Genomic DNA, 13,475 nt, shown 5'->3' on the forward strand with positions numbered 1-13,475 from the left:
ACACTGTTCCCACAACTGCCATCGCATCCTTCAACAAGGGCCAATAGACCGCCGGACAGTTTTCCACCTCTACCCACACCGGGCATTCGCGTTGAAGCAGACGCTGGAAGTCGGCCATGGGGCGCCATGGCACAACATGAACCAGGCAACGATCAAAGAATAGCGGCAACTTGGACAGGAGCTCAGCGCGATGCATTTCCGATTTCAGCAGGACCTCATAAAACCCGCGAGGTCCAAGGAAAATCTCCTCAACCGACTCCCCTTGCAATAGATGGTGCAGCCACTGGCGAATATGCGAAAGCATTGGGATCCTGCCAATGAAGAAAAGAATAACTGCACGGTCATAGAACACCGAGAAAGATCGCAAGACTGATTTGGGGTCCACCGTGGCTTCCAGCACATCATCCGTTCCCGCAACAGAAAAAGATTCGGTATTATGCTGAACATAATCGCCAAGCAGAGTATTGGCGAAGTCCAGCAAATGCTCCCAGTCGATTTCCTGTGAATCCACCGGATCAGAGGCCACTTGCGCATAGGAGCGTTCCGGAGGACTCATTGGCTCATCAGGCATAGGCTTGGAGCGTTTGCCGGCAGGCGGCTGTTCAGAACTCGGCGGCAACTCCTCCGTGCATGGCACCATATCTTCCGGCTCCTCTGCATCGGAATCAGGGCCAAGGGCTGCCACCGTCCGGTCAAGAAAATCCAAATCCAGTCCAGCCATACTGCTGTCTTCACACAGAGGACGAACTCTCTCCTCTCTAACGAAGGTCAGGTTCAGGGTTTTCACAAGAACTGGGCGCCTCTGCACGAAAGGAGGAGCACACGCAGGCGGCGCCTCGAGCCGCAGCAGAGGTGAAGTTGACAGGGCGGCTTCAGATGATTCAGCGAGACAGGCAGGGGCGGATCCGCTGACTCACGGCCGCAGGGGCAGGCTGCCGTGGCTAGGGCGGCAGAAACAGGGCAGCGGGACGGCTCCGTGAGCAGGCGCGACCGTCAACCAGAGGCGGCGATTCTCTCTCTCTCTCCGAGGAGGGCGACCCAGAACAGCAGGTCGCACGGCAGTAGGCTCTGAAGGACGGCAGGGTACTTACAGGTTGGCAGGGCGAGATATTGTCATCAGGGAGAACCCCACGCTGGTCTGAGGGGAGATCTCCCGCAGCGCACAGGTCAGGACGCGCGTCACCAGGTCAGGCCCCAGCCAGTTCCGCCATCGCTCGACGCATCCTCTCTCTCTCTTGAAGGCGAAACGGGAGGGTGCAGGCACCGACAGCAGAGGAACGTGCGGGAGGGTGCAGGCACCGACAGCAGAGGAACGTGCGCGTCACCAGGTCAGGCCCCAGCCAGTTCCGCCATCGCTCGACGCATCCTCTCTCTCTCTCTCTCTCTCTCTCTCTCTCTCCCCCCCCCCTTCTCTCTCTCTCTCTCTCTCTCTCTCTCTCTCTCTCTCTCCCCCCCCCCCTTTCTCTCTCTCTCTCTCTCTCTCTCTCTCCTGCTGTTGCAGTCGCAGCCAACTCTTGTATGATACAGGCCTAAAAGAATAAAGACGGGGCTGTCCAAGAATAACTCCATCATGGACTGTCTTCAACCCCAACCTAGCCATCCGATTCTCTCTCTCTCTCTCTCTCTCTCTCTCTCTCTCTCTCTCTCTTTTTTTTTTTTTTTCGTAAAGGGTAATTGTATTAATTACGAAAAAAAATACAAGATTACTGGATTACAAGATACATGACGACAATACAAGTCATCATGTGAAAAGGTGCTAAGTACTACAAGTTACAATTTCATGGCAAGGATGCGGCGGAAATTGCCATATGCCAAGGACGAAAATCCTCTGTAGAGAGCAAATCAGAACGATGGAGAAGATCTAACTGCCAGTACAAGAGGCCCTTAAGCCTCACAATGTGCCGCTGAACATTATGGGCGGAGTCAAACAGAAAAGCATTCCGAATCGTCCAGTTATGCCAACAGCCCCAGTAGCGAAGAAAGTGATACATGAGCTTCATATGTGGCTGTGCGGGAGTAGGGTATTTGGGCCGGCCCAAAACCCAATCAAAGGGGCGCAGTGTGATGCCAACCACCCCTCGCCAAACGGCCGACAAAAGTAACCAGACTTTCTTAGCGACGGGGCAGGAAATAAATCGGTGGCGGGCGGATTCCATAGCAGTGGTGCAAAAGAAACAGGTGCCATTGGAGATTCGGCGCTTGGAAAGAGCCGAAGCAAGCGGAAGACCCCCAATTATCACTCGCCAAAGAAAGACTTTGTATTTAAAGGGTGTCTTGTTGACCCAGCCCTCCATCACAGTGACCCTCCACCACGAGCGGGATTTACGCAATCCCCATAAAGCATTCGCTTTAGTAACTAGCCATTGATTATCTTTAATCAGGAGATGATATACTTGATTAGCAGAAGCTTTGCTCAAAGGCAGCTGGCCTTGTAGGTCCCAATCTTGCCAGGGATGATCCAAAGCAAGAGTAGGAAAGGGTTGTCTGCTCTGGAGCACCGTCACGAGCTGTTCCCATAAAGGCCTATATCCACGAGGGATCCGGAAAATCCTCCTAGCAGTACGAAACGAGATAAGCACATTGCGCCTGGCAAGGGTGGCATCCGCAACTGAAGACAAGCCCAAACGTGCCATCCGGTTGAATTGCGGTCTAAGCTCGTGTTTACCTTCCCACGAAAGTAGACGTGAGACCGCCAGTAATTCCAATTGAAAAGAGTTAGTAGCCAGACGATCCTCCGTTGGGTGCCACTGAGCCTTTCGAAGGACGTGTTTCCAGGAACACACCAAATGAGTAAGCAGCGATGAAGAAGAACTGGAAAACCGTGAGTCCGCGTTAAGAACGTGCCACCAAGAACATCGGAGTCGGGTATTGCCATGCCGAAGCCCATGACCCTCGAGGAAAGAACGGGCAATAGCGACCCATGGATGATGATCATCCGAGCACATGGCGCGGAAAAGGGACCAACGGAGTGCCTGCATGTGAGTTTGGGCATCTAAAATAGCTCCGCCACCCATGCTTTTGGGGGTGCACGCATGTGACCACGAGATCCAGGAAATGCCTGCATGCAATGAGTCCTTCTTCCAGAGCATGAAGCGAATAGACTGAGTAAGAGCATTCAGAGTCGTAGGAGTCCAGGGCAACAATGGCAAGAAATATGTGATCATTGGCAACATAATTATCTGTGCTACTTTGAGGCGAACATGAAAAGGCCAGGCCTGAGACTTCCAGTACATAAACTTGGCCACTATCTTCTGAGAAATCCACTGCAAAAGCTGCTTTGGGGGAATATCAACACCCAATGGGTATCCAAGATGCCTGACAATGGAACCTCGAGGAACAACCAGACCCTGCCAGTCCAAGGACTGCAAATCCGACTCCGTGCAGCTTAGAATGGCTGATTTGAGCGTATTGATACGAAGGCCTGACGCCTGGCCAAAGAGACCCCAAACATCCAATGCTTTTCGAAGGTTATCCTTGTCCGCACGCAAAATCATAAAAGTATCATCCGCCAGGGATTGGCTAATGAAATGGTGTCCTGTAGGAAGCGACAGTCCGGCCAACTGGAAAGAGGCGGCCATATGTGATAACATGGAAAGAACTGGATGTGTCGCAAGGGCAAAGAATAAAGGGCTCAAAGGACACCCCTGTCTGACAGAACGGGCAAGGACAAATTGCTCAGTAACACCTCCATTCAGCATGACTCGCGAAGACGCCGCAGCACTAATGGTGTAGATCAAACGAGACATCCGAGCACCAAAGCCCATAGCGGACATAAGGTCAGCAACAAACGACCAGTCCAGATAGTCAAAAGCCTTTTCCAGGTCCAGTTGAATCAACACCACCTCCTGATTAGAGTGCCGGGCATAATCAATGGCCAATTGGGCATTCAAAACATTGTGTAAGATATTTCGGCCCTTGATGAAACCGTACTGAAGAGGGTGTACAAGGGCAGGGAGATGCTTATGGAGCCGATTCGCCATTACTTTGGAAAAGATTTTGTACATGGAACCCATCAAAGAAATGGGGCGCCAGTGTGTCAACTTAGATGGCGAGGGAACTTTTGGAAGCAGTTTAATAAGTCCTTGTTTCCATGAGGGAGGCATGATCCCTGTTTCCCACACCTGCTGAAACAGGGCCCGCAAAGGTTTTGCCAGTTGGGTAGCAAAAGCTTCAAAGAACTCATTGGTGAGACCATCCCAACCGGGACTTTTATCTTTGGGCAAGTGTAACAAGACATCCATAACCTCTGCTTCCCCAATATCTGACTCCAGAGTAGCTTGCATGTCCTGCGGTAGCTGATTGCGGACCAGGTCATAGAAGACCGAACGGGCCTGAGTGATTTGGGCTGAAGGAAGAGAAGCGGAACCGAGAAGGTCACGAAAATAGTTGCTGCACATATGCACAATAGTCTGTGGATCCAGGATAAGGTGGCCTTGTGCATCCTCGAGTCTGGTCAAATTCTCTCGCGCAGGAGAGGCATGGAGAGCTCGAAAGAACTTATGGGTCTGACATGCACCATCTTGCAAAGTCTCTGTTAGATGTTGCAATTTGGCCTGCTGATATGATTTTAATTGGAATTCTTTCAGAAGATCGGCCACCCGCAGGGCCAGTGTAAGCAAAAATGCATCATCCGGAGTATCCATCAGCAAGGAGCGAACCAAAAGCAGCAGGTCCTCTGCTGCCTATCTACGGCGCCGACAAAGAGAGGCATGATAGATCCCATATTGCCGAGCAACCCGCTGCACATTAGAGAGCAATCGGTCAAATGACGCAGTGCCCTGAGAGGAAAAGTCCAAGGAGAATCTGTCAAGCAATTGCTGCATATAGCCCTGAAAAATTGTATGCTTTAAATAAGAGGAGTTGAAACGCAAAGGGAGTCTCTCCAGAAATTGCTTGAAGGGGGCAATGGGTTGTGCAAGCAACTCGAACTGCAAAGGGAAATGATCCGACAAGACATATTGCGGCAACACTTTTATTTCGAGCATCTCAGGCAGAAAATCATCATTATGCATGATATATATGCGGTCCAACCGCGACCATGTTGTGGCATACTGGGCCGAATGGAAAGTAAAGCCTGGAGAAGACGGGTGTAGCCAGGACCAAAGATCTTGCTTAAGAACAGCAAGAGCCAAGTCGTGCCACATACGACTTTCCGGTGCATCCATGACCGAGTGCTCCGATGTAGACTGGGAAGAATCCACACACATATTGAAATCCCCCATGAAGAAGCCGCGTCTGCCAAGTGACAAGGAGGTCTGCAAAGTCTGCCAAAGCTCCCGGCGAGATAGCGAATCATTCGGAGCATAGAGGCCAAGTAACCATAGGATTTCCCCTTCGAATAAAATTTCAATCACCAAAAAGCGGCCATGAACATCATTTTTAATAAGAACAGGCTGATATTTGGCATGGACAATCATGAGCACCCCCGAATAATGCCTGGCCTGTGTTCCTGCATAGAACAAACGAAAGCCATGGCAATCCACCACTTTACCGGCATCACTGTGACTCTTGTGCTCAACAGCACACAGGACATCCCACTGATTCTCATACAATGCAGTCCACATGGCATGTTGCTTGTGACGAGAACAAATTCCTCGCACGTTCCACGTGGCTATTTTCATGTGTATACAAAACACACTTAGGTACGAGGCACAGCTTGCCTCGATTTGACTTTGTCGGCGAGAATGTCGAGGACTCCCTCGTCCAAGAAATCTGCCAACACCGCAAAAGAGTTCTGAGGGCCAGATTTGGAAGTTGACGGCATATCCGCTTGCTTGGGGTTGGAACGTGGGTAACGACGGTCCCACGGAGTAACGACGTTGCCTCTGGTATCAAAAGCCAGCTATGCAGGTGGACCCTTGAGACGATCCGAATACATTTTTCTGGCGGGCTGATGACGGGGAACTGAAGAAACCATAGCAGGAGCAGAACGCTCGGACGACATCATTTCCTTCCTGCGCATATATGTTCGCATGGAATCGTGTGAAGTAGTAGGCCCAGTACTGTCCATGCCTGCACCAATCCTGTTGCCTTTTTTGGCACGGACTTCAATCTCTCTCTCTCTCTCTCTCTCTCTCTCTCTCTCTCTCTCTCTCTCTCTCTCTCTCTCTCTCTCTCTCTGTGTAAATGGTATTTTTATTAATCACCAAAACATAATCTCAAAAGTACAACATGACTAAGAATTCAAATATACATCACGGTCAAAAGCACACAGGAACTAGATGGCCTGCAAAGGGGCTGAAGAAACTGAAGCATGCCAAGATCATGACACAAGCAAAGGTGCAATGAAGGTGAGACATGGAGAGAGAAAGAAATGCAATGAAAACAAACATGGAGTGAAGTCTCAAGGCGGAGAGTCCCCACAGATGATGGAGATAAGGACTTTTCAAGTTGACTATTTAAATCAACCAACCCTCTACAATTAAATACAATTTTTAATAAATTTGTGAAGACTTCCATAATGCATAAAACAGGCAGCTCACAAGTTAGCACCAAATTTACATGATTAGAAGTATCGAGCTTTGACCACATAGACCATTGGTTGCTGAGGAGGATAAACATTAAATATGTTTACCAAGAAGAAAAAACTCTAATAATAAACACCTCAATCAAAAAAGGGACCAAGGTAAAACACAATAGAAGACCTGAATAGGATATCAATGATGGAACAAAGAACAAAGAACAACACCACCTGTATTACAGGTTTGGAAATTTGAAGTCGCTGTATACTTACAAGTTCCCATAACTGTTTTTTGCATAGGCCCCACCCATATTTCCAGCATACATAAATAAAGAGCCAGAGTGCTTCAAAGTAACCTGACAAAAAAAAGTAATTATTAGAGATCGAAAAGGTGTGCCTAGTCACAAGAGACTAACTATCAGTCCCCCTACAACATTCAAAAATTCTGAACATATCAACCTTCTTTACTGCTTTTTCTGCATCATTCTCAATTTAATCAAAGCTAACATAGACTAAAATTTAGCTAATGTTTAGACAAATTTGTCAGCTTAGGAGACTAGAAATGTCACCAAGCATTCATCCAGTAATATGACTGGCACTACTTACATTTAACTAGGAAGAATGAAATATGTCGCCAATAAGCTGTATTTGAAAAGCACGAGTTACGCATACCTACAATGCCATTCAGCTTCTTCAAAGGAAAGCCAAACAACAGTCATTAACCTCCATCTCAGAAAGAAAAATGGTAATAGCACTACTTAAATGAGACAGCCCCTCAGCTTCCTACCACTTTTCTTCACTCCAGCTTACTTCATTCAAACTACTCCAAATTTTCTTGTAAAGACCTCCTCAACTTCATATCACTTTGCTTCAACTCAAGCTTTGTCCATTCAAGCTCATCCGACTCTCTTGCCCAAAGATCAATTTCCAAACTTCTTGTTTCCAGTCCCCTCTCTTCCATCTGAAAACTTAAATTCCAACTCCAACTGCCATAAATGCTTCCACTCTACATTTGTTTCTTCTCTCAAGAAAAGAAATTTCCATTAATGACACCAAGTCCAAACAAGCCAAGCAGTGATGCTAGCAATCAGCTCCCATCCATGGCCCCAAGTCCACTCTGTCTACAAGTAACTTGGAGTGGTGATCCTACCGAAGTGTGGCCAGCAATGAGCAATGAATGACTCCCCTCAAAATCCCATATCCACATGCTTGGCCTCTATCCGTAAACTAAGCTATTCCTCCCAAGTCACTACTATAGTTTTAACTCTGCCATAAAAGACCATTTTGAGGGCTTTTCTCCACACTTCTCTAGCTCTCGCACAATCCCATAGATAATGCCACTAGGTCTCCTCCAACTCTCCATATCTTGCACATGCTACCAGAACCTTGCCTTAGCCCACTCACATGACAACAGCTTGAAGCTATCATCAATTCCCTCCCAAAATAGTCAAGAAGGGCCTTTAATAAAGGAGCTTCTATCTAATGCTGAGAGGAAGAGATGTCAACTGTTGTTCTGTGGTCATGTCAATCCCCACATGAAATCCAATCAATGTTGCCCTCCAAGGCACTTGAGGGAAATTCATCTAGGCTCTCCAATCCGGTTGTTTAGCATCGCAAACTCAAAAACCATAGGATTTGTGCTAATCAATGAAGAGCACCAAAAATCTCCATGGCTGCAACAAAGATCCTTGCAATGCTCTCATCCGTTTAAATATAGTTATGTCATCTGCAAACTCCACATCAAGAAGCTCAGCAAGCTCTAAAATGGGCAACCTCATGGCTCTAATACCAATGAATCTGTATCTCAAAACAGAACTCGTGGCCTTTGCAATAGACAAGAACAAGAGAGGGCGACTGGGCATCCTATTTCACTGATCTCTCAATGCTAACCTCTCCCCTCTAGCCCCACTAACAAGGAATTTCCTATGGGCTGAAAGAATAGAGAACAACAACTCCTCGGATGCACTAATCTAGAAATCCCATCCTTAGTAAAGTACCCTCTAAGAACTACCAACTCACTCTATCATACATCTCAAAATCTTCAAGAAGCACAATCAGATCCTAGTTTCCTAGAACAGGTAACAGCAGTGAACAAATTCTATCTAAGTGGGATGTATAATGTTTGTCATCAAGGGGGCCAATCCAAGATCAATCACCTTTGCTAGGACCTTATTAGCAATTCCAAGGAAAGTGATTAATCTCAGATATGTGATCTCTGACTAAAGTTGAAAGCAAACCTGTCAAGTTGAAACTTGTTGAGATATTTGCAATCACACCTACTTCAATCCCTTTGTGAGGAGCAGTGAGGAGCAGTGAGGACTCAGGACCAGAATCCCATATGCACAATAGGATAAAGTACCACCACTCAAATCCTATAAAGCATTGTACTTGTACTCTTTTTCTAATGCAATGATAGTATTCTTTTCTTTCCAGTAAAGTGTCATGTCACTGTCAATACACAAGATTGTGTTTATGAGTCCAAGTCTCAATCTTGGAACCTAATTCACTTGTGTAACAATTTGTCCTAGTCACGGTCAATGTCTTCATGAGTTTCTTTTTTCTCTTTCAACCTCCATAGCTTCCGCATCTGCCATGCTCTAGATCCCGCAATTTCACAAAACTGAAATTGTTAGATACCATAGAAGAGCATAGAGGAGCATTCACATCATCGTTTCTATAATACCCCATTTGCTTGGCCCTGCAAACATTTGAAAACTGAAGAATGTTTGGACAAAGGAATTTTGACATTTTTGGTGCCTTGAAAAACATCATGCCTTTATGAAAAGAGAGCTTTGACTAGCCTTTTAGCCTTTGCCTAGGCTCCATACTTACTGCTATAAAAGATGGAAGGGAAGTTCTCATCACAAGTGCATTGCTACTGCTCACTAGATATTTATTCGTAAGACTCTTGAATGGTTCTGTGCAATTTAAGGCCATGTATTTTTCAGCCTCAGTTGGCTAAACATACCTTCATACTCCTAAGTCTTTCTTTCACATATGTTATAAACTATATTTAACATAGAATCCATTTTGTGAACAAAAGAAACCTAAACCAATATTTAAAAACAATCATAAGGCAACGATGACTGAAAACAAAACTCTGTAGCATCCTACTATTCAACGGAAGTGGGAATTTAACAAAGATGACAAAGCAGAGAAGACATACTACTTCAGTCATTTACTTCAATAAGAAAAGAAAAAACAGTCAGAGACTTATGATTATAGATGCAGCAGTTGAATCACCTCTAGGACTCCCTTATTCGAATTAACAACATCAATCATTCTCATGCGAACCTGTAGAGCACATGGCAGTAGAGATAAGAAAAACTTGAAATAAACCAGACTTATGAATTAACAACATCAATCATTCTTGTGCGAGCCTGTAGATCGATTTTAAAATTTTGGTCAAAGAGAAATTGGAGGGAAGGTAAAAGGGAATGTCCAGTGAGGATGGGACGAACGGAGAGAGGGTAAAAGATGGGTAGGATGCATGAAAGAGGGCAGAAATGAGAAGAGATCAATTTTAAAATTTTGGCTAAAGAGAAATTGAAGGGGACTAAATGAGAAAGTTCAGTGAGGATGGGACAAAAGGAGAGAGGGTAAAAGAAGGGTGGGATGCATGAAGGAGGGCAGAAATGAGAAGACACAGAAACAAAATGCACATGAAAGAGACCCAACAAAACAAACTTCATATGTGGCCACACCTTTTTCAAAATAGCCTTTATAAAAACCTTGGCTTCCCAAACCATCGAAAAGAAAAACAAAATGACACCTCTAATACCACTACTAGCTTCCCAACTGACAATTGCAAGCAGAGATAGCCAACTGCGGACCAGTGGGGCCAAGTTTTGGGCCTGCTGGCTTTACCACTGGAATGCGGCTTGCATAAACTCTACCATCCACATAAAAACACTCTTAGTCAATCCATCCACCTACCTGTTTGTTATCTGGCTACACCAATTACCGAGTGGCCCACCTATGTTACCTACTGCCCCCATGGTGTTACCTACTGAACACCAATAAAGTGCCAATCCAACTGTGTTACTACCTATTGACTCACAAATCACCTGCTGGGCAACCTATGTTACTATATGTCTATGTAACTGTGAACTAATCCATCTCCATACTAACCATATGACTATTATAAGATGTACAAATCCATTTGGATGTGAAGAGGTCTCATGCAAGTGACATGTAATCTGACATTATATAAATATATGACATACAGATAAGCACATGTGCATGTACCATATTTGCCGGTAAGAAACTGTCCAATTCAAATTATAAGACAACTGATTCAAGGTTGTACCTCCTGGTCAGACTTCTCATTTTCAAATTTTGGATAGAATGTTGCCCGTATTCGAGCCTCAGCCACAAAGTCTGTAATTGGATTCACCCACCTTTCATAATTCTTGGTGGTTAACATAGAAAGCTCTGCAACAGAATAACCTGGAGCTTTCTTGATCCATTTGAACTTGGATTGTGTCAATCCTTGACCCAGTACTTGAGAGTTTTCTGTTCTCAAGAACCATGAGAGCCCACTCTGAGAACAGCCCATGCCTCGACCTGAGCTCAAAAGCGTATTGCTGCAAACCATATTCACACCATTTCTTCTGAGGTCACCAGTTCTATCCATAAAAAGGCAATTTGCAAATCCTTCAGCATGATACCTTGGCTTTGAGCAGCTTCCATACACATTCACATTGCTACCTCGATTTCCCTTGCAAGAGATACAAATAAATAACATCTCAGAATGAAACCCAAAGGATAATATGAATCTGCTTAAATATCACAATAAATTAACACTAAAACCAGCTTTAACAATAAAGGTTTTTCAATCTGATGGTACAGTTTTATCAATTCACAAGTTGATTGCTTGAATGTTTGTATGTTAGGGAATCTTGTGAGAGTGCGCAATGAAAGAAGAACACAAACACGAAAATTCCGAAAGCAAAGAAAGAGGAAGAATCTGCACTGAACTCAAAAGACACTAAATATAAAGTGGACTCCCTGCATGCATCCCAGAGCATCAGTGAGTACATCATGTCAGGCTGATGATAGAGAAGCAGTCCCCCCAAACTCACCGACTAATGGAAAAATATGCTAAAAATCCAACTGCTCCAAGCGCTGCATTTGATGCAGCCAACTAATAAAAAACTGATCGACCACAAAATAGGTGTTCCAGTATGAACCCAGAGCATTTTAAAACAGAAATGCACTGAGCTGGATCACTACACAGCCAGTGTGAACATGATAGACCTGACTGAAAATTGTACTGCATTGAAATGCACGCTAATGAAAGGAGCTGCCACCTCCGTCAAAACACATGAAATGACCAACAAACAAAATATCAGAATTTTTAATGTCCTCCTTTAACTCAAACTGAGGCTCATAGGCAAGAGATGACTGTACATGACACAAAATCTGCTAACACCCCCTCTTAGATCCTGGATGTGGCTGAAGGCCAAAGAAGACAAAATGGATCTGAGACAAACAAAAGGAGTGCCAAAAGTCCATTGATGTAGTCAGCTGATGAAGAACCTCCTCATGAACTTGGGAATCCCCATCTAGAACACAAAGGGCCAACGAATCCATAGCCACATCACCGATATCATCCCCCTCTGAAAGGGATGGGACATACGAGGGTACCATGAAAAGGGATGGTGGGGGATGGAATGGGCGATGCACCATCAGGAACATACCTTGGGAGACTATCTCGAACAGCCCTATGCAATGGAAGGGGAATGGAGACTGTATAGTCTCCCCTCCTACCAACCTGTCACAAGAATGGCTTTTGTGGAAGAATCCCCAATAAAATGACATGCTAGAAATTCAACCTAGGCACGAAGTCTAGGAAGGCAATGAATTGAGAGGAGTAGAAAGCCCAAATTTGGAGCATGTAGGACTTCCAAAACAAAGCTCGATGAATGGTCAATCAATAGTGGCAAAGTGCCAACACCACAAAAAAGCACTAAAGAAATGTCATCAACATTGACTATACCCTTTGGGGACAAAAAGAACACAGATCCTCAAGCCAATCTCCTTGAGGAGTCATATGATTTGAAGCACCATTACCAATGAGCCAAGGTGTGACATTAAAAGTGATATTTAATGTCACGTTAAGGTCATAAATATGGAATGTGACATTAAAGTGACATTAAGGTAAATCTAGGGGAACATGCACGAGAATGACCGTCCGGGCTCTTGGGCGCCCGAACGGGGTTAAGGGGAGCCTAGAGAGTAAGAGAGTCCAAGAATAGTAGGACTCACCAATAGTGGACGGCTGGCAGAGGAAACAGGTAGAGAGGGGCCAGCACTTATCTAGGCGTGGTTGGGAGGAGAAGAAGGTCTCGTGCTCAAGGTTTTTCGTGGTTTTCTCTCTGTCTTTCCCGAGGCCATCTATCGGCTATGGGGATTGGAACCATCCTTAAAACGTAGCTATCACCATAATACACTGGAATTTGAAAGGGATGGTAAGACTTTTGTCATTCAAGGTGAACATGAAGTATCTGATAATCCTTTGCTGTGTTCTACTGAAGTTCAGAAGCTGATAAAGAAGGAAGTTTGTGAGGTATATATGCTATGGTCTCTTCCTGTACAGAATACTTTTATTTTCTGTAATATAAAGCAACAATTTTTTTATGTTTGTGAATTGAATGTTAATAATGAATTGAATAGTTTGTTAGATGATTTTAAAGATGTGTTTCCATCTGATTTACCAAGTGGCCTTCCACCAGATAGGGGTGAAATAAATCACCCAATTGATATAAATAAGGATACACACCCTATTTCAAAACCACCGTATAGGTTAAGTGAAACACAGCATCAAGAAGTTGAAAGACAAATTAAGGATTACCTGGATAAAGGATTTATTCAACCCAGTAATTCACCTTGGGCTTCACCAATTTTATTGGTAAAGAAAAAAGATGGTTCTATGCGACTTTGTGTTGACTATAGAGCACTTAATAAAATAACAGTGAAGAATAAATTTCCTATGCCCAGAATAGAAGATCTT

The 13,475-nt window shown here is 44.9% G+C and overlaps 1 protein-coding gene across 2 annotated transcripts in view; it reads right to left on the reverse strand.

Annotated features, from left to right (window-relative positions):
* The window catches only part of LOC148012131 (tRNA ligase 1-like), a 225,849-nt gene that overhangs the window by 198,626 nt on the left and 13,748 nt on the right, over nucleotides 1-13,475 (reverse strand). The window contains exons 3-6 of one of the 2 annotated variants that reach the window (XM_087669540.1): nucleotides 11,131-11,180; nucleotides 10,770-11,046; nucleotides 9,704-9,754; nucleotides 6,734-6,816 (exon numbers count right to left, since the gene is read on the reverse strand). In XM_087669540.1, coding sequence (XP_087525666.1) covers nucleotides 6,734-6,816; nucleotides 9,704-9,754; nucleotides 10,770-11,046; nucleotides 11,131-11,180 — 461 coding nt within the window. Of the gene's footprint in view, nucleotides 1-6,733; nucleotides 6,817-9,703; nucleotides 9,755-10,769; nucleotides 11,181-13,475 lie in introns of both variants that reach the window. The other variant, XM_087669539.1, reaches the window with a different exon arrangement.

Source organism: Lygodium microphyllum, chromosome 27 (genome assembly GCF_053477565.2).
Source record: "Lygodium microphyllum isolate KBCC chromosome 27, Lygodium_microphyllum_v1.1.10, whole genome shotgun sequence".
NCBI lineage: Eukaryota > Viridiplantae > Streptophyta > Polypodiopsida > Schizaeales > Lygodiaceae > Lygodium > Lygodium microphyllum.